At 42.8% G+C, this 25,451-nt stretch overlaps 1 protein-coding gene across 1 annotated transcript in view; it reads left to right on the top strand.

The window, feature by feature from the left end:
• The first annotated feature begins 11,016 nt into the window (after positions 1 to 11,016).
• The window catches only part of PEPD (peptidase D), a 146,851-nt gene continuing 132,416 nt past the window's right edge, over positions 11,017 to 25,451 (top strand). The window contains exons 1-4 of the mRNA XM_039698194.1: positions 11,017 to 11,045; positions 12,658 to 12,723; positions 15,306 to 15,489; positions 16,709 to 16,836. Coding sequence (XP_039554128.1) covers positions 11,017 to 11,045; positions 12,658 to 12,723; positions 15,306 to 15,489; positions 16,709 to 16,836 — 407 coding nt within the window. The remainder of the gene's footprint in view (positions 11,046 to 12,657; positions 12,724 to 15,305; positions 15,490 to 16,708; positions 16,837 to 25,451) is intronic.

Below are 25,451 nucleotides of genomic sequence, written 5' to 3'. Positions count from 1 at the left end.
AAATAGTACAAATCATCTTTATTTACTTTTCTAATCTAAATTTAAGTTTCTCTTTTTTTTTTTTTTTTAAGGTCAAATTGCTGCTGCCCATGTAGTGTGCATATGTTTGAGAGGAAACATCTGTTCTTAAGTTTGAATTAATAATATCCCTGAACCTCTTCCACCCGCAGGTGAGGCAGCCCTGTCACCCCAGCTACCTGCCCGTGGGCACCCACACCTTGCTTGCTACTTCTTGCTGGCTTTTTAAGGAAAGACCTATTGGTCAGATTGGTTTGGCTTGGATCACACAGCTTCTGCCAGAAAAGCAATGATATTCATGTTCTCTTCCCCAGGAGCAGCTGGAAATGCCTGTTTGAACAGAAAATACTGTCTGTACAAAAGCTGCCTCCAGCACAGGGTTGGCTGGGAGCAATTGCTGCTCTCAAATGCTCACAAGGAGATGGGAGGGTGGGAGGGAAAGGGGCTCTGCTGCCTGTTTGGTGTCTGTGCTGCTGGTCTGAGGGAGAGGCCTGGGGAAAAGGACGTGGGGAAAGGAGATCCTTAAACTGATGAGGAGTTGAGCCTGTATTTGATAGTGTAGAGATTAAAGGTTATGTGTCTACATTCCCACTGATTTTACTGAGGTCACTAGAACCTCTCAGTGACTCAGCTGTCTGCCAGGCACAAGTAATTGCAGGACTGAACCCAACTGATTATATCTGAAATAGTCTTTATAATGGTTACTCTATTTTCTGAAGCTCTGACATGTTAGTAGAAATCTAGCATTTTTACTAAATCTATATTTTGTGTGATCTTGGATTCAGAAGAGAGCTTGTTAAACTTCTATTTGTACTGTTCATCCCATCGAGGTTGCTTACCATTGTTGCACAAGAAAAGAAACATATCAAATAAAAAAATCCATTTTATAGTTGGCAAATGCCTGTATTTTGTCTCTGTATGATGTGTTGTCATTCATCACCTAACCTTGGGGAAATCATGGGCACTCTAACAATGTAAGAGGCCAATAAAAAAGAAAATTATTTCAGTAAAATTTGAGCTAGGGATATGTAAAAGAGAAATGCCCCTGGGTAATAAAAAATTACCCATGCATGATGGCTGTGGCTGTATCAAGCAGGCAGGCTGTACATCCCCACGGCAGCTCAGCTGCAGCTGTCCCTGCTCACCAGGCTCAGGTGTGCAGAGATGATGGCAGAGCTGGGACAACAGGAGGTCAAGCGGGAGGCAAAGGACTGGGAGCCAAGTGCTCGCTAAGTGCTCGCGTGCCTTTGCCCATCTCTGCTGCCTCTTTGTTAGAGCTGTCTCCTTTGATCTTGCCTTGCTCATTATTACTCTCTGCTACAGGATTTGGGCTCAGCTCCAAGGCTGAGGCCTGCTCTGCTGAACGTCTCCCATATCCTTTCCCTGTTAGTCAGCCTGTCTCATTAGAGCCTGCAAGGCTTGTGCTGTGCTGCAGCAATGACATTGCTCTCTCTTGCTCTGGGGCACTCTGGGGGCTGTGCTTCTCTCCATTTAATAGTTGGGTACATTTTCTACTGTCATCCCCTTTGGACTTGGCTGGCATAGCTTTAGGAGGCTTCTTAATGTGCAGCTCTTTAGTCTTCACTTTCAGTTTTGTGAGGACTTAGCCCCAGTCTGTGCCTTAGCCAGGGCCCTTAATGTTCTGAACAAGAAGGGAGTTTTTTACAAGAAACCGCTTTTCCAGCAAGTCCCGTTCTGACAGATTGCAATCCCAGCAAATAGTGGGGCTCCTGAAGTTTACTGCGTATTTCCATTTTAAATTTACATTTTTGTTTATTGCAGTTTTAATTCTCACTGTTGCTCAAGCTAGCAAGGGGCATAAGTCTCAGGTTAGGGGTAAGTCAATAGGTTATTGGGTGACTGGGGCTATGTCCTTCCTCTTGGCCAGAAGTTGCCACACATTTGACTGCCTTGGGCTATTTCCTGCCTGTCTGACCAGCTCCTAACAGGCAAGAGTCACATGCATAAAACAAGTCACTGTCACAAAGAAATTATTACAAAAGGGTGGTTCTGCCAGCTTGCCCTGGGAATGTACCAAAGGCCCCTGAACTTTGACAGTGGAGTTAGAAAAGTCTTCCAGAAACAGTAAATCAGAGCTCTTGCAGCACATAAAGCTCCTTGCAGATAAGTCTAGACACAATCTCTCCTCTTCTAGTGCACATTACCCCAATGACTCTTTATTAATAGGAGTCTCCTTCATTTCCATATGGCATTTTCCATTTGCAGTGACACAGAGGATTCACAGTGGAGGCCAGATCCTTCTCCACAGCAGGCTCTGTATCTACTGGCTCCCTGTCCCCCACCTCATTGTCCACTACAGCAAATTCAAGTTTTTTGTCTTCTTGCCTTCATCAGTGTAGCCTGTCATAGCTCCTGGTGTGAGCAACTGTGAGTTTTCTCTTTGAATAAGACTGTTGCTGAATCAAGTTCTTTTATCTCCTTTCTCTCATTTTAAAAGGGTTTAGTTAATCCTGCTGGCACTAATATTTGAGCCAAAAAGCTGGGTAAATGAATCTATGATGAACTCTGTGCTACTGCAACTGATTTCCTTCAGTACCAAGCTAGGTGTTTTAAAAATAGCTGGGGTACCAGTATGCTCCAGCACAGTCATTTCTGTGCCTGGAGCAGAGACATGCTGAAGAATCTAAATCAGTAACAACTTTGCTGACTTGATTCCAGCTGCACCAGCTGTTTGTTTAGGTAGACAGCCAAACAGCAAACACCCACAAAGCTGTTAACTCTGCAAATCTTAGGAAGTGTTTCCTAAACTACTGCTGACAGATTTCTGATGGGACCTTAATCTCCATAAAATCTATTGAATGATGTCAAAGCACCATTAGTCAGCATGTCACTGGGCCTACTTTGCAGTGTGGCTCAGTGATTTGTTTTCCCATTCTCACTGCAGAAAAGTCAAACTGGGAAGGCTTTACCAGCAAGGGAGATGGGCACAGCCTGCAGCAGTGATGAGCTGGTGGATGATGCCCCAAGGTGTGCTTTCAGAAAGAAGCCTGAGCCTGAAGAGGTTTCACCGTCTCTGTTTTTTATATCTTTGGAAACAAGTGAAAATTACCTCTTTACAGTCTTGGGAAAGCAACATTTTTCCTTTTCTGCCCTTACTCATACAAGAACAAGGGTGGTATCACCAAAGGGATGCTGCACAGGTAAAAGTGCAATCAGCAGGAAGTAAATGCACAAAGCCATGTCCTAATGAGCACTGTTAGGCCAAGTTTAATATTGGAACTGTTCTGGTTTATACCTGCTTTAGACCCTCCTGATACTCAGCACAAACCCCTGACAGTTATCACTGAGAAGAAGCTGGGGCTGGAGGGGAGCAGGCTGCCTGCCACAGCAGCATCCCAGGGTGAAGCCTGCACTTTATTGCTGCTTGGCATCTGCCCAGTTCCTGGACTCAGTGAGAACCCAAGCAATTTTCTGAAGCTGAATCCTTTTTCCCTGGCCATCATATAGCATCAGCCTGGACTAGAGAAGTTATTGCTGTCAACAGTAACAGATGCAAAAAAGTTACCACTTTTTTTGAAAATGAAAACAAAACAAAACCAAAAAACCCCAACACCTCTCCTGCCAGCCTACAAAGCAAGGACACCAGGCAACAGTTCAGACAGGGCCCTTGCATACAAAAATGCCTGACAGGGCTTGAAGCAGAAAAAATGGCACAGCTGTACCACCACATCAATGAAATGGTATAAGCCTTTTTATTCCCAAGGATGCAGACAGATGCCACCTGAAACACAGGATGCTTGGAAATACCACACACACAGAGTTAAACCACACACATTCTTTGAGCTTCCCTTCTGAATCTCCTTTGCCCAAATGGCATTAACACTGCTAGTGCTGACAGGAACCAAGAGAAGCTGTCCTCACAAAAGCTTAAACTTGTACAGAACCAAAGGGTAGCTCAGCAAAAAGTTTTTTTGAGACGGCAAATAATTTCTTAGAAATCACCTCTCTATTCATGGCTGCAAAATGAAAGACAATGAGATTTGAATTTAGAGGCTCAGCAGAAGATGGTGACTGTAGATATTATTTTTGTTGCCCAAGTTGACTCTCATTGAGCCTAATTTTCATGCATGCATCCAAGTCACCTTGTAAATAGCTGTGCCCAGTGAGGTGCCAGTTTGTACCCCTGGAGAAACACTCAGCAAATAAGGGATGTCTCTGCAGTAAACTGAGTCACACTCTCATCAAACTGGTAGTCTTTGAAAAATGCCTGGAAATATGACCTGTTTTTAAAAGAAATGTTAGTCAGTTGACTCATTAAAAGGCAAAGAGGCGGATAACATCCTTGGTGAACTTTGTGTTTTTGGCACAGTTTCCACTGCCTGGAGAGAGGCTGCGTAATGCCTTTAGGGGAGAGAGTGGTTGTATAAAACAGGCATTTTTTACAGTTCAAAAGATAATTGAACTCTCTGATTCACAAGCTCTAGTTTTTTATCCTCTCTGTCCTCTGTCCAAAGGTTATTGCACAGTCCCCCTGGTCCTTCCTAAGCTCCCAGGTTAAAGCTGGCTCATGAGAGGGGCCTTTGGACACTGGGTAGCGTAAGTGGGCTGACCAAACGGAAAAAGTGCTGAAGTCCCAGGACACAGACTGTGATTAGATAATCTGATAGCCAGTTTCTTATCACTTGGGGGTTTTAGGTTTAAATTGAAGGCAGGGGCCAGCTGGGTTAAATTTCCAGTCAGATGCAGAGAAGATTAGATGAGTGGTTTGCAGGAAAAGGAAGTAATTTATCTCATCATCTGCAGTTGGCACCGGGGGCCAGCGCTGGGAGGTGCTTTGGGGCAGCGGCACTGATGACTTTTGGCCGGGAAGGGCTGAGTTCACGGGTGGCAGACGTGGCTCCATGGCAACCTTGCTGTCACTGCCAGACTGACTGTTGCCACTCCGCAGAGCAGCTCGAGAAAGGAAAAGCTACAGGGGCAGTGCTTCCTGGCATTAGAGGGCAGCACCATAAGCACGCCTTCCTTTCCTAGCGAGGAGGGTAGGAGCGTTTCAAGCAGAAAAAGAAATGCTGCCCATGCAAAGCCTGAAAGAACTCATTTCAGACAATTCTAATGTGTCTGTGTAAGAAAGAGCAATTTCTTCATCATCAACAAAATATAGACCTTGCTAAACCAGTGGCTTACAATTTTATTGTAAGATTTCAGCGTGGAAAATACATTCCAGATAAACAATAATTAAAGAGGATTTTCCTACCACAAAAGTGAGAAATCTGACTTTAAATTGGTGTGAAGATATGGATCTTAATCTGCAAAAACCTGAAGGCATTAATCTTTTGAGAAAATATTTACATATGCATCTTATAAGCTTGTTTGGGGATTTGTTATGCACTGGGTGGAGAGTATATTATACAGACACTAATGAAAGATAATATAAGCTTTGTAAACATGTTCTGTATTAAAACAGTACAATATATTGCAAGGGTTCAGGTAAGTTCAAGGTACCACAGGGAACTTGCAAGAGAAGTGGTGCTTTCCCATTGTACAAATGACACATGTTCATGTGTGCAGGCCAGACAAATTCTCTGTAACACAGTGCAGAAGCTTCACCAGCCTCTTCCCATGCTTCTGCTGTAGAAGGTGGTGCAAATTCCCTTTGGTTGTGCCCTTCAAAATACAGCTAGGGAACCACTCCTCATTGTAGAAAGAGGCTGTGCTTTTGAAAGTGAGAAATGCTGAAGAAATAGATCATGAGTAACGTGGAGGAATTTTGTGCTCAGTGTGGTGTCTGCTGTAACTTTGGTGATGATGTTGGGGTAATGGCTTCAGTGATATGGACTACATTCATGTCCCAAACCACTGTTGCAAAATTTCACTACAGGATGTTTGTTAAACTTACGTAGAATAAACAAAACTCTTCTATCATGCTATCTAGTATCAGTTACAAAAAGGAGATACAGGTTAGTGGTTTATCTCTTACACCTGGCAATTAGCCATGACTGAATGGCACTCGTGTCACATTTTTAATGCAGTACAAGTACACCCAACTCTTTGAAAACCAGAAAGGAGCCATGGTGCTGGGCACTAGGCAAGGGACACACAGACAGACAGAAACTGTGTCTTGCTGGCCTGTGGGTTAGCAAAGAACATAATATATGAGCAAACAGGCTGAGAAAATCATTGAGAAGTCTCCTTTTTATGAAGCAAAGCAGTATGTTGCAATATACAAGAATTGATTCTTTCAAGCTTCCAGAGATATTACAGAAGCATTACAGAGAACATCGTATTTGCCACTAATTCTTAAAAAAACCTGACAACCCAAACCTCTAGAAAAGGAAGCCTTTGAAGCAGTTTTGATAGTGCTATTTTAATACATTTTGATGAGATAGGAGTTTCTGTGGCAGCAACTTATAAATACTGGTGGACAGATTGATTTAAATGAAACAATTACAGTCTATACTAATGAACCAGAAAAAAAATAATACATTTTTGTGAAGATCAAAGAATAGATGGAGAAGGTACCTTAGGCTGTGATCCTTTATGGGCACATTTTGAATATACTAGATTTTCTTACTCAACTGAAAGTCAATGGTGAGAGTAATGAGGTAATGTAATGCTTTACCTTTCTTGTCTTTATAACAATTTAGTTCAAGAAAGCTTTTGGAAAATCACATTTTCATTTCAAGATCCAAAAGATCAATACAGCAGTATACATTTAGTGCTTGAGGGAAAGTTTACTAAAAATCGTTTCATGATGAAAATGCCAAAGGCAGATGCTTTTGTTCAATCTGTTGCTTTGAAGGGACCTTGTAATCTTAATTCCACATTAAAGACTTATGGCCATTATATCAAACAAAGGCAGTAGGGGTCCCTGTAGAATGATTCTATTAAAAAACCCCACAGCATTAACATATTTTAGCATAACAGTCTGTATAATTACTTTGGACTAACAGCTGATCCTACAGTGTATGAAAGACTTTGACTCAAATACATACAAAATCTATCTGTTGCTCTTTGCCTAGCCAGGGCTCCCCATCCAAGTGAAGAGGGGCACAGAGTGTTTCAGCCAGCAATGTTCTACCTTCCAAATTTTTGGAGGAATAATCAGCAGAAAAACAGATCAAGCTGAACTTAGAAGAATTCCTGTGCTGATAAATCAGCATTTCCCATTTCTGTTTTTGTGGTGGCATGTATGATATGGAAGCTTTCTGGATATTTAGAAAATCAGTTGAAACTTGTACTGAAATCATATATCAAGTGAGGATTTACTAGGGAGGGTGACCTGAGTCACTGAGCCTTAGACTCAGTGACTTTCCCCATTTCATGTCAAGGTTCTGGCAGCTCGAGACTTCCTCCTGTGGTACCAGGTTCTCAGTGTGGCTCTGTGACCCTTCACAGCAGCCCCAGATGATCTGGTCTCTCAACAACTGCATTTTCCCAAAGCATGAGAGAAGTTCAGGCAGTCAGAGTATTTAGCTCCAGTATTTGACACCACTCTAGGCTGGAGGGCAAAAGGAGAATTGATGCTCCCCAAGCACATGCTGTGACTACAGCTGCAGCATCCTTCCTTTTCCACTGGTACATATTTGGACTGCATCTGCCCTTGCTAACTTTGGACTTTCATCTATTGTACTCTAAAACCAGGCAGAAATGCCTTGACCTGTATTCACAATGGTTGTGTAATTTTCATGTAATAAAAGGAAGTCTATTAACAGTCTATTAACATAATTTCTTTTCAGCTGAGATAATAGAAGCAATCAGCACTGCTGGTGCTGAACTCTAAGATCCTGCCTGGGCAGCAGTATGAACAGTTGAAATAGAGAGGGCTAGTGCAGAATCCCATCACATGTTGCAGTCTGCATCTCTTGTACATCCAAACTGCTACAGTGGGAATCCTGAAGCTCCCTGAACTGCAAGATCAGGCCTTCAGCATGAGAGAGGATGTTCTTGCTCATGGAGAGAGTCCTGCTGGGAGATAAGTGGCAGCAATGGTCAGTCAAACCTTGGTGTAGAGGGAAGTGTTCTAAACCCAGCCTCTCAGATATTAATGTTTACTCCTCTCAGTTGCAGTCAATTGCAGCATGGAGAGAATCAGAGTTGTCTATGTGTGCAATAAAGCTGGGCTTGCTTCCAGTGTGGCAGTCAGTGCCATTCCTGTGGCTGGCATTTCAAGTACAGCCACCTTGCACACAAGTTTAAGTTGTGCACAGTGTCGCAGTTTCATTCTATCAAATCCTGGGACAGAAGAACAGGATATTTTTTCCCCCTAATGAATGTAGTCTTATTTCCTGCTGAGATTTAATATACTGCAGGTAACTTCTAGAAGTGGTAATTGTTTTTGGAAGGCAGGTAAAATGACCAGGAAGGAAATTAAAATAAACAGGACAGAGACCCAGAAAACCCATTTTACTACAATGCAGGAGACCTTTACTCTACAGAAGCCAAGTGTAGGGGTAGGCAAAGGGGAGCAGGGGAGGATGAATGCCCAAAGCCAGTAACAACAGTGTTTGGAAGAGTGCCTTGAAGGCTTTTCTCTCTAGTCGTGAGAGGAGAAGGAAAAGCAAAATGAGCTTCCCAGCCTCCTCCCAGTGGTTCTGCTGGAACCTAAGCAGAAGGAAGCCCCTCTAGGGGACTGAAAGCAGTAAAATGTTTCACTACAGTTCACTTTTTTTTTCCCCAGTCTGCAAAAACTGAGGGAAGTTTCTTGAAATTCAACAACTTATCAATTATATTTAAAATGGGGCTTTATCTATGAACCTGGACCCCAAATTAAGTATTGTTTCTTGCCAAATGTGCAGTTCGTGAAAAAAAAAATAAATCATTATATATTTTGTACTAAAGGTGCCTGACTCTTGGACATAAAAACATAAAGAGCTAGAGAATGACTGCTTGACTTTTCTAGTTTTATCAATTTACATGCACCTATCCAGACTTCCTGAAATCAGTCTTTGCCTGTCACTGCCCTGCAGCTCTCACACACCACTCCAGAGCCAGCTGTGCATGAGTAGCTGCAGTTTTCTCACAACTTCTAGAGGACAATATGACCAAATGAGAAAAAGGGGCATAATTGTGCATGTGTCTTAGTAACAGTGCACTGATTTCTCATAACATACATGAACTTTAAGCTGCATGTATTCTGTGATCATACTCTGCCTTTGCACTGTCCTGCATTCTTCTCTTTCCTGAGCGTTTGTGGTGGAGACAACCAAATATTTCAGGTATCACAGTACTTCATTTGGAGACCAGTGCCAGACCAGCAGAGCAGTGGCATTACTGAGCAGCCCTAGAGCAAGGACTCACTTTGTTTCCAGGGAGGGAGGGTTCCAGAGCTGCATCTATCTCTGCACACAGCAGCAGACCCTGGGTCCAGGTCACCGAGCACAGCTCCAATCTCTCATTCTTATCTGTGCTTCATGCTTCTGACTATTTGCTTTTGCAACTGCATCGAGTCACTTGACATGTGAACCCTGGACTATGATAGTTTCTTCAGGTATCTTGTAATCTTGAAACAAGAGCAAGTAATTTTGAGGCAAGAACAAGTAATTTTGGGTTCTGACAAAATCTGTGTGAATAGAAAAAAACAGCAGAGTGGAGCAAGCCTAAAGGCTGGCGATGGCCCAAGACTACTGTTAAACACCTTCAGCACTTCAAAATGCAGGTGAAAAACAGCTCTTTTAGGGATTACAGTAGAACTGCACGTGAAGTGGATTTCCGAGCAACCATTAATTGAGGAGAGGTCAGTGGTAGGGAAGCAATCCCTGTTATAGGCTGTATTTGTATTATGTCATATTGGCTTCGAGGCCTGGATTGCTCCTTAGAAGCCAGCACGCGCGGAGAGGGCCGGAGATGGTCCCTCAGGACGACACCCTGGGGTCGGGGGTCCCGGTGCGGTGCCAGCCTGGCCTGTGGTGGGGCTGCCCTGAAGGCAGGACAGCAGCAGGGCCATGAGGGGAGCGCGGGGCTGCTGAAATAAATAAATTTCTCCTTTTTAATGCCTTTATTAAGAAGAATCAGCTCAGGTGGGGAGAAATCGACAGGTTGCGCCCACACCGCCACTGCTCCCAGGCGTGGCACGGAGCAGGAGGGTGATGCAGCTTTGTCCGCTGGTCTGCAGACAGAACTGGGACCCCGCTCCCTGCGAGGGCCGCGGCAGGCCGGTGGGGGCTCGCGGGGGGCCCGGTGCGCCGGCGGCGGGGCCGGGCCGGGCAGGCAGGGCATAGGCTGGCGCCGGGCTGCGTGCTCCGGAGCCGGGGTTCTGGAAAGGACTTCGGGTTTTGCGCGGGGCGGTGGGAGAGCTGCCAAGGGTCCTACGGGCGGGTTGGCTCGCAGTGCCTCGTCCCCAGCCATGCGTTATCCCTGAAGTTGTCGCAGGTTTGGAAGTGATGCTTAGATTACACGGCACAAGGGTTTCCCCACATTTTATAGCAAAATTCAGCCATTTCTTGGTGCTGTAAGAAGGCTCCATCACAACGAGACGAAGAGGGAAGTTCCCGAAGTTGCCGAGCAGGGGCCAGCGGGGGCTCGGGCAGGTCCTGCCCCGCGGGTCCCCCCGGGCCCGGGCACCCCGGCTGGAGCCCGCCGGGACTGCGGGCTGTCACCTTCACAAGAAACCCTGAGCTGGCCGCGGAGAAAATACCCATTTTATACCTTGAACAGCCGTCGTTGCTATTCCTCTCTGCTTGTATTGCCTGTTTCCTTGTGCTAGGCCTCTTGAGCTTCACGTATGGGATGTGGAGACAGCATTGGAAAGTGTTTACGCTTCAGGCTGATGTTGATGAATCTGTTGCTCAAAACAAACAAATAAATAAGGCCTGGTCAACGAACAAGTAGTAATTTACTGAAAAGTAGTTTCTCATCTTCATTGAAATCTGGATCCTCTCTGTGGGATCTCGATAGAACAGAAATGGCAGTCCATGAATTTTCTGCTCAAAAAACCCCAGAAGTACAGAAGGTTAACTGAAAAATAGTAGGAAAACCAGAAATAAAATAGGAGTTTTAGTTACCAGTGTGTTCTGGTGGTTGCTTTACAACAGATCCAAAATGTTAGATGAATCATATAGTACCAGAATGTACGCTCTTTAAAATATAAAACTTCTGAAATAAGCATTGAAGTCAGGAGCTCCAGGCAAAGAAAAAATATCCTTTAAAGAAACAGATGTAGTTTAATGTTCCTAGCTATATTTCACTTGCAGTATAATAAAATAAAAGAGCTTGTCTGTGAGCTTGGTCCTAAGTGATCATAAAAATTGTATGTGACAGCCAGCAGGAAACTGTCAGCTACTGTGGGAGGCCTTTACCAGGCTGAGCAGTGGTTGAATGCTGGTACCAGACTGGAGAAAACAAGGGAGCTGAGCTTCTCTTGCCCTCTTTTGTTCTTGCAAGTGTCCACTTTTGACAGCAGCTGAGGTTTATTTGCAGAAGCTTGCATAGCTTCAAAGAGGCGTGCACCACAAAGCAGTGCTTGCATCAAATGCCCTTCTTTATCAAATGTGTAACTTCACATGAGAGTTTTGGGTTGAGTTTGTGGCTGGGCTTGCTGGAGTCCTTGTGCTAATCAAAGAAGCCGACCTTGAAGGACCAGCCAAAGTGTTGTATTAATTAAATTCTGATAACTGCTGAAGCAAGTCCGGAGGAGGCCACAGAGTTGATCACAGGACTGAAGTATCTCTCCTAAGAAGGCAAGCTGAGGAAATTTGGGCTGTTCTGGAAAAAAAGGGTATGTGGAGACTCACAGCTCCTCCCAGTATCTGAGGGGGCTGCAGGGAGGCTGGAGAGGGACTGTTCATCAGCAGCTGCAGTGGCAGGCAAGGAGGAATGGGGAGAAATGGAAAGAGAGGAAGTTTAGGCTGGACATTAGGAAGCAATTCTTAACTGTAGGAGTGGTAAGACACTGGAACAGGCTGCCCAAGGAGTTGTGGATGCCCCAGCACTGGCAGTGTCCAAAGGCAGGCTGTGCAAAGCCTTGAGCAGCCTGGTCTAGGGGCAGGTGTCCTTGCCCATGACAAGTACATGGGACAAGATGATCTTTGAGATCTGTTCCAACCCAACCCATTCTATGATTCTGTGATTTGTGTGTCTTGTGAGATATAACTGAGTGATTAGAGATCATGGACCAAAATGAAAAGCTTGTAGTTTCTTCCCTAGAGAGAATTTTGTGGCAGTTTTTTTTTTTCCCCCAAGGCAAAGACCATAGTTTTACACTGCTTACACTGTAATTGCATGTGCATTTGTAGGGTTGATACACATGAGGCAGTTACATATGTGTACCCACTCAATTTACTACAAGTCATTGAACAGCCAGTCCTATGTGACACAGTTTTTTCTTGTGATCTTCAGTATTATGAGAGTTCCATTTCCCAATTTTTATTTGCTGTGGAAAGCTGGGTGTACAGCCATACACCTTTTTGTAAGATTTAAATGCCCCTGTCAGTATTGAGTGTGAAAAGAGCTCTGTGTTAGCTGTGGAAAGCTCGTGCATGGCTTGTGTGTGCCAGGTGAGTGTATCTCTGCAGACCAAGCAGCAGAGATCCTGTTGTTCTGCCATGTTGTCAGTCCATCCAGGCCGTGCCATCAGTTTGGTATCTGGGTGCTTGCAGGAGAAAAAAGAGAACCAGAGCTGTGGAGGAAGTAAACTCCTCTAAGCTGAATATTCTCTCTAAAACCTAGCTGTTTTCTGTGCAGAATTCCAGTTGTGAAAGTCGGTGTATTTCCTGGCAAGCTCACTCCATCTGAGAGGTGTGAATTAACGTGAGTGCTAAGCAGGTGCCTGGGAACAGAGCAGGATTTGCAGCAACACTCAGCCCAGCCCTCAGGTCCTGCAGCCCTTGCTGCAGGTGCAGCATGCTCAGCTCTTGGGATTTCTACAGCAGCCTTAAAGCAGAGACCAAGGCTGTGCCCCTGGAGAAGCTGTGCCACTCTAAAACAACTGCAGAGGCCTTGCTCTGCTGTGGGTTAATGCTGGGGCATCATATTCAGTCAGGGAAAGTGGGATCTGTTATGTCCAAGGAAGAACACGCTTTCACTTAGAGAAAATGTGCACAAGAACTGTAATTTTGCACTAGAATGCAGTTTAGCTTCAGCATTAAGATCCCAGTAAAAGGCATACTTTAGTGGCTTATTAAAACCGCTGGTATGAATTGCTGCCTGATGTCATTATTTCACCTTAAGTGTCGTTTGGATTGTCAAAGGTTTTAAGTGTAATAAAAGCATTAATTTTAGACTTAAGGGAAATGAAAATGTGCCTTTGTAGCAGCTTCCTTTGAACTCCAGGGTGTAGGAATAGGCCTGGAGGAGAAAGGTCAGAGTTCTCTCTTCTTTCTTTCTTTTTTTTTTTTTTTTAAATCACAGAAGAAGATCCCCAAACTTGTGAAGCAAGTAAAATTGCAATGAAGGTGACTTTTTTCCTTCCTTTGAAGCAAAACATGAGACAGGCTGTGCTACAACCTCTGCCTGTTAGTTTTTTGGTTTATTTTTTTTTTTTAATCAGCAGATAGAAAGATCTGAGAGAAACATGTGATATAAGGGTATGTGATGATTTTCTCTCCTGCCTTTCATTAATGCCCCACAAGGTGAGCATGTGATTTCCAGGCTGTTGCATGTACTTCTCCAAGGGACGCTCATGCTTGGAGAACAGCATTTTCAGCCTCCTGAGCAATGCTGAATTACTGAGCCACAGCTTTGTACCTGGAAAGCCTTGCCTGTTTGTAGTTTGAGGTTCACTATCTGACTAAATTTTCAGTAGCTTTTGCTAGGATTGGATGAACTTGCTTCCTTCTTCCTACAGGCATGGGTACCCCAAAACACAAGCTTGTGCTGTGCTTCCAGGCTGTGCTGATGTGCTGCAGCCCTTGTGATGGTTACCTGCCTTGGTGAGGGGTTGTTAGGTGTGTGTTGGAAGGAATAAAAGTAAACACATGTGGGTTTTGTGCACCATCAGCTGAACTCATAAGTAGATAGTTTGAAAATTGGATTAGCAAGAGCAGTCCTTTACCTTCTAAAATTACTTATGCTGTTACATCAAGTGGTTATAAGCAAGTAAAATAAAGTATTTTATTAGGTCTTTTATGCTGTGGCTGCAGTAGGAAATTACAGGGTTTACATTTCTGAGGTTGATAGAGTCTTTTAGGAGGTTATGCAGCTATAAATCAAAGGTTACCTTTCAGATTGCCTATGAAAGCTATATAATAATTAAGATGTGGAGCTTTGCTCCTCTGAGGTTAAGTACTTTGGTGGTTGGTTAATTTCTTGTCATCTTAACATAGTAACAAGGTAACTGCACCTTTCTGGCATCTCCTGTGAAGCGTAGCTGATAGAAAGTGACCATCCAGTCAGTCTTGGAGAAGCTGAGGTGGGGGGATAAATTGGACTTAAATAATAGGGTTTTATGGGTAAATTTTATTGATCGTCTCTAATACTGAAGCTCCAAAGCACAGCTTTGCTATTTAAGCATATTTAAGTTTAAAAAACCACCCCTAAAACAAACTGCTTTAGATTCTTCTCGTATCACCTCGTTAAACTCCTCCCTCTGCTCCATATCCTAGAAAAGCTGTAGTGTTTCTACTGGTAAATCTCCAAAAGGTGCACTTATGGAGCTGAAACAAATGAATGAATCAGCCGCATATTCTGGAGGTTCTTTCAACATCTAAAATTGCTTAGTAACAGCGAGCTCTCTGCTTTTAAACTGTATCCTCGCAGTTGCAGCTCTGTTGAGTACAATCTTTCAGAAGTTTTCTGGGCTGTCTCAGCACATTTGTGCGGCCTCAGGGACAAGCCCTGGTGCCCAAGCCATGCTCCGTGTTTGAGTTCAGTCACTGGCTGCGAGTGCTTGTGAGTGTTCAAGAGCAAACAGACATCCATAGGAAAGAGATTTGCACATCCTCTGTATGGGAAATGCTGTTGTCCTGTGCCTGCTGTCCATCATCTTTTCTCTCTGCTCCCTGTTTCCCAGAAGGACTTGATGAAGTTTTCTAGACTTACTGTAAACTTCCACTTCTGTTTTCAGCACCTCAGAACTAATTTTCTTCCCTGCTGCTTTGCCTCTCCTCAGGTGACACGGGCTGTAGTCACTTTGTGTAGCACAACCCAAAGGGATGTGCTGTGGGCTGTAGCTGCAGCCAGCCTTGTCTGCTGTCTCCACCTTTTTCCTTTGGTGCTTGTGTGAGCAATGCTTGATGGTCTCTTGAGAGCCATGTGTGTGTACAACATCTCTTCCCCAGGAGTGATGAGCCTTTTGTTAGTACAGTTGAATTAAACTAATGAACACTGTGCATCTAAATTGTGCTAACCACTGTCTTTGCCATTAATTGTCAATTGAAAAAAATCTCTTCTAGACCCTCCTTTTGGCTGGGGAATGAGACTTTGAAAGTGCCTGTGGCACTCTTTGCCTTGAACAGAAGACGACTGTGTGAACGCCTGAGACAGAATAAGGATGTCCAGAAGAATTCAATTGTCCTGCTGCAGGGTGGAGAAGAAACCCAGAGATACTGTACTGATACTGGTATTGTGTTCCGCCAGGTAAGAGCTGAATCAAAACTTCTAATTAAGAAACTCTCTTCCACTGCATGGATTTTTAAATGATTTTAAAATATTTTCTCTATCTCTCGTACGTGCATTGTCTTGCTTCACTTAAATAAATTGGCTTCTTTATAACATTGCTTTTTCAGCTTTGAGTTGCTCTCACTTTCAGTGCTTTAGTGCAGGCTCATTATCTAGTTTGAAGGGCCTAAACCTGTTCAGGGCCTTACTGCTCATCAGTGTTTGAAACTAATCTTGAAGACAGCAGTGGAATATTTCGTCATTTCTTCAGTCTTGTCTGTGACCCAAAAAGAAACCTTCTTTGGGTAATAAAACATGTTACAGTGGACCTAGGTTGAATTAATTAATAGGAAAATATATTTAATGGTTTTATAAAACAGCAGCCTATATCTTGGAATTTATAACATGTGTAATCTTAAATTACACTCTTCCTTAAGCACCCATGTGTTCTTCTGTCACAAATAGGACTTAACATGTTCTTGGGATGTTGGTGTAAAAGAACTCAAATTATGCATATCCCATACCCTGCATGGCTTCTGCAGCACTTTCTTTTGTGAACTTAATTGAACTGTTGTATGTTATGAAGAAACAAACCCAGTAAATTCCCATTTAGATAGCACATATCCTAGTGTAGTTATTAGCCTGGTTTTAGAGGAGTTGCACCTTTCAGGGTGCTAGAGCATATCCCTGTCCAAATCCTGTATTGTTATTGTTTTGTTGTTTGCTTGCTTATTCTAAAAATAACTCTTGACTAAGGGCTGTTCCTAGTGCAGTTCCTCTTCTCTGGGGAGGGTTGGGGTTTCACTTCAGCACTCTGCCTTTGCAACCCAATGAAGCTGCACTCTGCTTTTGCCTTGTCTCTTGTGAGATGGTTGTTTCTCCCTGATCATACATTCCCTAATTCTAGATTGGAAGAATGTATTTTAATGTGTAGTGTATGGTTATTGTGCTGAGTTAACCTCTTTATAGTAGTTTATTAATCTCTGATCCTTTCCAGTTGCCAGCAAAGCGATTTGTATTATTCTAACCTAAAACTAACCAGTCTGAAAAGGTTTAGACCTAAACTACTTCTCCTGCTCCAAAAGCAAGAGACCTCTTCTGGTTATGTGGAAATAGGAATTAATAGATACTGTAGTGTATTTTTAGAGCTGGTAGAAGTGAGGTCTTTCTTCTAAGAATATATTTTGTTTTAACCTAGGAATCTTACTTTCACTGGACTTTTGGAGTAACTGAAGCAGGCTGCTTTGGAGCAGTAGATGTTGATACTGGAAGATCTATGCTTTTTGTTCCACAACTCCCTGAAAGCTATGCTGTTTGGATGGGAAAGTAAGACCTATCTCTTAACTGCATTCTGGTGTATCCAAGTACTTTATATAATGTAACTGCCTGTAGAGCTCCAGTGTTGTGTCATTTAATCAGATTCCACCAAATCACGCTGTAGAAATGGAATATACATAGAGTGATATATACAGAGCTACAAAACATGATCAGTTGGTATTGATCATGTGATATGAAATGATCCACCTCCACTTGGAACACAATAGCCATAGAATTGGAGCCCATGAATCTCATGGTAGCTCTGACAGGAAGGTGAACCATGAAGAAAAATCAGTGTCTTGTGTTAAGCCCAAGCAAGTCAAATAATGAAGCAGGCTTTTTCAAGCTGCTTTGCCAGTTTGCAGCAGCCTTAGCTAATTAAGCTTTCTGAATGGCATAAGGTAGTTTAGCCTCTGATAGGCTTTTTAAAAATGAACTCACAGACAGGAAAATGTGCTTTTAATGCTATGCTATGAGTATGCTATAAACATCCCTCCATCCACCTTGGTAGTAAATACTGCACAGTGCCATAGTAGTGGAGGATTTTATTTATTTATGTGTTCATTTATTTTCTCAGTCTTAATTGTATTTATACCCTCTACCAATTTTTGTAAATTTTTGTATTATCTACATTGTCTCAGAACATTGGATTGATTCTAATTTAATCTTTTGACAAGCTGCTTCACTTCTAATTGAAGCTATCACTTATATTTTAATGCTAATTTTGGGAAAAGGAAAACAGTTGAAACTGATCCCATGTGCTGAACTGTGTCAGACCATATGGCAGGGCATGGCTGCTGTCTTCTCAGAGAGTTTATATGAATTTCACTGTCTTAGACCTGTCTGGGGATTGCAGTTGTGATGGCATAAAAATCTGCATACTGCTGTCTGAAACATTCTAGCTGTGAGCCACACCTGTCTGGGAGGGCAGGTTCTGTAGGCCCCCCATGTGTACTCTCTGAAATCTGTTCCCACTTAGAGACAAAGTCTTTCCCTATCCTTAGGTTCTCTTCTGCTAGTTCAAAACAGCTGTTTCATACCCACACTGATTGTGCCTAATCTAAAAAAGCTTAAAAATATTATTGAAATTCCAGCATCTCATTTTGCATTCTCAAACAAAATATTGTGGTGCTTATAACGAGTGGCCTTTTTGATTTGTTTGTGCAGCACTTGTTATCTACAGAATTAATGAAGTCTAGTTAAAAGTGGTTTATTGTCATAGTTTGTGTCTTCTTGCAGAGTATAACAAATGATCTTTGTTGTTTTCTAAATTCTTCTCCTTACCCTTCCTGAATCCCTTTGCTTGAATCTTGTTTTCTCTTCTGTCAGCCGTGGTCATGTACTTTTTGTGCTTGTCAGAAGGAGGATGGGTGAATAACTCATTTGTGAGTCAGCAGCGGTTCTGCTTCAGAAGTTGGTTGGCAGTGGGTACTGCTCACAGCTGGGGATTGTGTTCCTTCTCAGAAGATTCCATTTTAACTCAAAATTAGCACTGAAAGAAAAACACAAGTAAACATGCCTTCCATCCACTGCAGTTTGTTACTATAGTTTGCCTTGGAAGGGCTTACCTCTGGACCCTTGGAAGGCACTGTCTGCCCTCTGCAGAAAGAGTCATTTAGCATCAGTGAGGCACAAATCAGTGCAATGCCTTGTGTGGTGTTTGAGAGGTTGGTATCTTACAGAGGTCTACTGCTGGTCTGCTAGTTCATGGCACAGGGTGGAGTTGCTTTGCCTGGTGTTTATTCTGCTTTCTATTTAAGACAGAAGTGAATTTGAGCAGAAATACATAGATTCTCTAAAAATTAATGCAAAAGGCTGTTTACTACAATCTTACTACTGCTGTATTACTAAATGTATAATTTGAGGTAGTGTTATGCCTTCACTTCTTAAGAACACATATTTGAATTGCTTTTGAAGCATAGTGTGGATAACGTGTCATTCAGAAGAGTTAATCTTTTTGCCTTGAAGTGATACAAAAATGGGGCTTCTTGCCTCCATTCAGGCTGCAGTGTTACTTTGGCCAAAGCCAGTGCAGTAGCTGAGAGTGTTTGCAGAGATCAGCAGGCTGTAGGTTTACAAATGAGACCATGAGCACTGTGATTTTCCCAGCCTCACCACTGCACGTGTTTCCATGCGTGGTGCTGTGTGCTGAGGTGGTGCCTGGGCACTCTGCAGGACAGGTGGGCATGGAGGGGGGATGCACCACTCTGGGCTGGGGTCACCCACAGCCCAGCACTGAGCAGTACGGGTGTTGAGGGTCACTGCTGCTTTGGAGGTGTTACAGATCTGATAGGACTGCATGCTGAAAGTGTGTGCTCTGAAAATGTGTAAAAATAGTTGTAAGGCTACCTTTCTGAAGTCGGTCAAGCCAAAATAACCTCTGCAGTTTTAAAAGGAAGGAGAGATTTAGTTTAGCTTGCAGACTATGGACCTTCTCAAAAAACCCCAAAGGCTCTTAAGGTGTCAGTTGCAGAATTGTTAGGAGGGTAATTGTAGGAGTGGTGGTCCTGTGTCCATGGAAGTGATCACCACAACACTGTTCTGTTTTTGAGTTATGGGTGTGGGCATTTCTCCAGATGTTGGGCCAGCCAATTTCTTAGTTGTTGGCTGGAGAAACCTTTTCAAGTAAGAGAACCACTTTGCCTGTCTCTTGACCTGTACCTCTGGCCCTGTCCCTCTGTCATTTGTAAGGCAGAAACACAGAGAATGACTCTGAGCTTAGAGGGTAGCTTTTCTGCTCCTGAATATTTGTTTATTTTTAACTTTAGAAGGAAGAGTTTTAGAAATGAATATGGTAATATAGGATAGTAAAGGCTTCAGAAGTGTAAATGTTTTGTAAATGCCCCTCTTTCTTGGCACAGTCTTACCTAATCAGTTTCTGGTGCAACAAAGCTGTTAGCCATCATTTCTGTTCCTAGAAAGCATTGAGTTGGTATGACTGCATGCCTTCACAAAGACTTCAGTTTTGCTAATTAATGCTGCACCTGCCATTTACCTCCTTAATTATAAATGACAGAGCTAGTCAGTGTGCTGATTAAAGATATTTCATAAAGTAAAACATACTGTACAGCAGCTGCTTTATGTGGAGATCATGCCAGAATGACTTAATAGCCTTGCCACATAGAGTGTTTTTAATGGAAGACAAAAGTATTTAACCCTTTCACACTCTAACTGTAGAAACACATATTAAATGTATTACTGGTTCAGAAAAATAAAATGGTGCTGTGGTGCCCAATTAATGTGCAATTTCCTGTGTTTTCTCTGAAGCTCTGCTGGATGACTGGTAAGCATTGCAGCTTTAATCTGACTTTAGTTGCACTCACTAAATTGCAGCTTTAAATTCACTCACTGTAAGTAATGTTTTTCAATGATTTTGATTGAAAGCTATCATGTGTTCCAAGTTGAACCTTGGATTAGCAATTGGAGCTGTAATAAAGCACAGTGAAAATGCTTTGCAAATGTTAGTTATTTCTCAGTGACCTAATGAGGAAGCTCTTTAAAACATTGTCATAAATTTCAAGTAGGTTACAACCAAAATCAACCTTTGGTTTTAGTGATTAGACTTGACTGACATCAGCAAAGCTGAGTAGTTTTACTGCCCTTTGAAAAAACTGCAGAAGTATATTGTTGGGGGTTTTTTGTTTGTTTGCTTTTTTCCCCCTTAACACTTTTGAAAGGATCAGATGAAAGGAAGGGATCTCACTTTTGAAAGGATCAGATCAGTACAGGAAAGTAGCCTGTCAGTCTGTGTGGGCCTTTACCTTTTTTTTCTTGTAGACTTTTTGGGACCATGAAAATTGGAAACTAAGAATTTGATTTCTTGATCTCTTCTTCTTAATGGAGATTGGTGAGATTTTGTGGCATTTGTATTTTGAATAATTGTGAGTATTGAATTGTGCACAGCATGGTGTGTTTATCTGACTGTATGGTGGTGATGGAGACTGGTGCATTAATTACCCTTGTTCTGGCAACCAGAGGGCAAGGCCTGTAGAAGGGAAGCTGACAGGGGGGAGAGCTCTTTGGAAAGAGAGTGGTGTGTGTGTGCAGGTTATAGGGAATGAACTCCAGATTACCTTAATTGCTCTTCTTAATGCACATTTTGCAGGAGTGAAGGACCTCTTCTACAGGAGTTTTTTAATGTGGAGCATACAGGTCTTCTTCCCCATAGCCTGCTCCAGAGCTGTGTGGTTTTTGGTTTTGCCTTTAGAACTGATCTGCCATCTCCTACTATTTTTTATTGTAATTTTTTCTCTAAAATGAAATATGCTTTTCTTTTTCTGTATCTCTCAGCTTGATCTTTTACTGCAGTTTGTCACTTCCCAATACACACCGAATCTTTATTTTGCTGTTTAAAAAAACCCACAGGTTTTAATCACTTTAGGTAATCTTATTACTGTTTTGTACCAATTGGCATTGCAACTTATCTGCAAAGTTTGTTACCATCTGGAAATGTTCTCTGTGGACCTCAAACATACTCAGTTCTGCTTCTGTTTCTGAGTAGTGTCAGAACTAATTTCAATCTTTGCAGTATCCCACTAATCAAGACTTGCAGTCCATTTCTGTTTATTGCTTTAACTTCTGGGAACATTAGTCTAAATTGACACAGCACTTTTCACTGTGACAGTTGGAGGGTTTCCCAGTCCAGGGAATGCTCATCTTTTTATCTGTTTATTTGTTTTTATTTTCTGCTTTAGGCTTTTCCTTTTCATATTATGACTAGTCATTGGGTTTCAGGTTACACTGTAGTGTTTCTGTCCAAGCTAATTTGAGTTGATTTTGGAGAGTAGCAGTCTTGAGAGAGTTTTTTTGTCAAATATTTTACCATTATTCATGTAGTACATCTGTTGCTTTGCCCTTCATCTGCTCCTTTCAAAACTGCACGATAAAGCTGGTTGCTTTTGATTGACAAGGCTTACTTGTGCAATCCCCCAGGGTGCTTATTTTCCATGATTCCAGTTCTCTCCCTGCGACAGTGATTTCCATTCCTTGTCCCCCTTTCATTTATTATTGTATTTCATAGAATCACAGAATGGCCTGGGTTGGAAGGGACTTTGAAGATCAGCAAGTTCCAGCCTCCCACTATGGGCAGGGACACCTTCTACTATCCCAGGTTGCTCCAAGCCCTGTCCAACGTGGCCTTGGCCACTTCCAGGGGTGAGACAGCCACAGCTTCTCTGGGCACCCTGTGCCAGGAAATGAGCACCTTCACAGGAAAAAATTTATTTCTAATATATAATCTAAACCTGCTCTATTTTAGTTTGAAGCTATTCCCCCTTGTCCTGTCACTCCAAGCATCTCAAAAATAGACTTTCTGCCTCTCTCTTTTTGGCTCCTTCAGGCACTGGAAGGCTGCAGTTAGGTCACCCTGAAACTTCTCTTTTCCGGGCTGAACAGTCCCAGTTTTCCCATCCCTCTGCTCATGCTGGAGCCTCCTCTGGGCTCTCTGAGCAGCTCCAGGTCCCTCCTGTGCTGCCAGGCTGGGGCAGCTCTGCAGCTGGGCTCTGGCTGAGGGCCAGAGGGGCAGAATCCCCTCCCCTGCTGCCCACGCTGGGCCCAGCCCAGGGCAGGGCTTGGGGTCCCAGCACACAGGGCTGGGCAGGGCCAGCTCTGCCCCACAGCTCCCCCAGGGCTCCCCCAGGGCTGCTCTTGACTTGTTCATTCCCAGCCTGGATGGATCCTGGGAGTTGCCCCAACACAGATGCAGCTCTAGCACTTGGTCTTGTTCTAACTCATAAGATTCCCATGTGCCAGCTGCCAAATTTCTCTGTGGATAAAAATTACTTTTTCAGAATAATCAATGTCTGGATTGCTCTTGCCACTTTACTGGCAATTATTTTCTCTAAAAGCAATGCTCAAATGCTCAGAGTTCTCAAATGTTCAGTTTAGTCATTGTCCCAGTATTCTCATTGTCCACAACCTTGCTTGGTCTGGGATGAATGTGTATAGTTTTTATGACTTTTACTTTGGTACTTATTTTTATAAATCTTTGCTTTCTTATGGTTTTCTTAAACAGTTTTCAAGCCTTGAGAAGGCTTGAAACCATTATAGCAATTTGTATCAGCCCATTGATTGGCCTTCTCCACCAGCATACGCCTTTAGGTGAATGCTCCAGTTGGTGGTTTTGTAAGCATTGAAGTGCTTCTTTTTCCTCTCCTCTTTTTGATTCAGGTGTTTAGAGAAAAAAAACCAAAAACATCACTAAGCAAATTTGTTGGATGATGCTGCACCAGAGTTTTTTAATATCCAGGTCTGGCTTCAAACCACAGATTGAGATAGCACGTCTCATTTCAGTAGTGTGGCAGAGAATGCTGATAACCCCTACCAGGCCTTTCTTATTTTATACTTTATGTAATGTGCTACCAGGAGTACTGAGTTCAGTGATATAAACTCCCGATAACACTTTCAAATATCAGAGAAGCCAAGTTTTTCTTTTTCTGTCAGGTGTGCCCTGTGTTTTTTCTACAAGGACCTGGCTGCTGCTGGTAGGAAGGTGAGCTGCAGCCAAAGAAGTGTCCGTGGGGGTTTGCCAGCAGTGCTGCAGCAAGGCTCTGCACCTCCACCCTGCCCTCTGCTGTGCCACTGCCCAGCCTGAGGGCAGAGTTCTGCTTCTTGTTGCCCTGCATTTGGGAAGGCACTTCAGTGAAAAAAACCTCAAGTGAAATACCTACAGTAGTTCCTGTGTTCTTACACTTCTGAAATTCTACATTCTTAGCTCTTGATGTTATTTGTTTTTCCTTAGGTTTTTTATTCCCTGTGACCTGTCTGTATGCTCAGGAAGGACTCTCTGAAGGAGTGTGGTCTCTCTTGAGAAACAAAAAAAGGAAAAACAAACCCAGCTGATCTGCTAAAATATGCTAGGGAAGTGTATCATTAATATTAATGCTTCTTAAAAGTTAAATGTGAGTGTAAAGCAGACAGAATGTGTTTCACTGCTGTGTGCCCCTTGCTGGAGCTCTGGCAGTCAGAGCAGGTGGTCACAACCCCAGTCCTGGGGGACACCAGATGCTTCTTTGTCTGGCAGGGGCAATATGACCTCGTGGATATGGCACTGTGTGAAAGGCTAGGTTCTTCTTTTCTTTGTGCCCATTGAGTTGTTGTGTCAAGTTCATTTAATTTTATTGTGGTTTGGCTTTCCTTACAAGTTGTGAAATGGGAGAGTTATCATCCCTTTCCTTCAAAGCTGTTCAGGTCATCTAATGCTGCTGTAAAATCAGTGCTGCTTTGTCTCGTTCTGTTCCCGATTAATATGGGAGCTGTGAGACATGCTGCTCTCATTCCAGAGCTATAGTGCTTTTGTGTGTGGGATATTAAATATTGCTTGTGTCCCCCTCCCCAGTACTGATGTTTTTCCAAAGTGCAAGCAGAACATCTGCTATTGGCAGGTTCAGTATATAACTTCCTTTGCTGAGAAGCACAAATTGAGACCAGTGTTTGAGTGAAACACTTACTGTATATAATGACCTAGAAATGACACTTAATACCTTAACCACTATAATGCTTATGCTCTTTTTTTTGAGAAGAGAAGAGCTTTCTAATGAGTTTATGTCATCAATTTAATGCTACAAGAAATCTTTTGGGGATTTCAGTGTGTAAACATTTCCTTAGTCACAGTTCTTTCTGTACAGAGCCCTTGACTCCAAGGAAGAATTTTATTTGTAGAGAGGAATAAAGCAAAGGTTACCAATTGCAAGTTTTCTGTGTTTTTGATGGGTATCTCTTGATAGTATCTCTTAAATGTCTAATTGGAACACTGCTGCTTGAGGTAGAATTTATAGAAAGTCTAAAGAGCTGTTCATCTTTTAGAAATGCCTGTGGTAGGAATAGCTGAGCAGGAGCAGTGAGACTGTGTACTTGAAGTAGATGAAATAGAGAGGTCAGTGTTTGGCTTTTGCTAGGACTTACTGTGAGATTCTCCTCAATACTAGATTTCTGATTTCCTAAGTCCAATGGCCTGTATGGGTGCTCCCAGTTATTCTGATTCTGCATGATTTGTGTAGCCCTGGGAAGTCCAGTGTCACATACCCAGCACCTTGTGCCCAGCTTCATGCTCATGGACTCTGCTGTTCTGCCCCTCAGACAGATGGGGCTTCCCTGACAATCCTGCTTGCTTCCCAGTCAGATCAGCTTGGGTTGTCTTCTTAATCTTGATTTCTTCTAAAGTCCATTATTTTCTCAGAATCTATCTTACTTCAGACTGTGTCAAAAGGAGCAGGGAGTTTGAGTCTCCATGTGTGCAGGTAGTTTTGCCTTTCAAAGAGCGCAGCAGTAATCTTGAGAACTGTGGAAAAGGGAGTACCATTAAGGTAGTCAAAACATGGTTGGAGGCTGGCTGTGATACCAGCAAGCCCATCAGTACTGTTTTGTTTTAAATCTAGCTTGATGCCTTTTAATCTTCTTGTTTGAGATAGTGAAATTCCTTTTGGATATAAAGGTGATGGCACTTTTTTGGACAAAATCAGGAACATCTGCTGGTGTCTTTTAAAGTGTGCTGTGTTGTTCTTCCTAGCAGTTCTTGACACCCTCTTGTTTGGTTAATGCTTTACCATCTGTTAACTTGATGATGTTGTAATGAGAAGGGAGTTTATTGGTGAATCTCTGACAGCATTAAAACATTGCTTTTGCAT

The sequence above is a fragment of the Passer montanus genome, unplaced genomic scaffold (genome assembly GCF_014805655.1).
Source record: "Passer montanus isolate IOZ18808 unplaced genomic scaffold, ASM1480565v1 scaffold121, whole genome shotgun sequence".
NCBI classification, from domain to species: Eukaryota; Metazoa; Chordata; class Aves; order Passeriformes; family Passeridae; genus Passer; species Passer montanus.
Note: the sequence above shows the minus strand (reverse complement) of the source record. Positions and strands in the feature narration are given on the sequence as shown.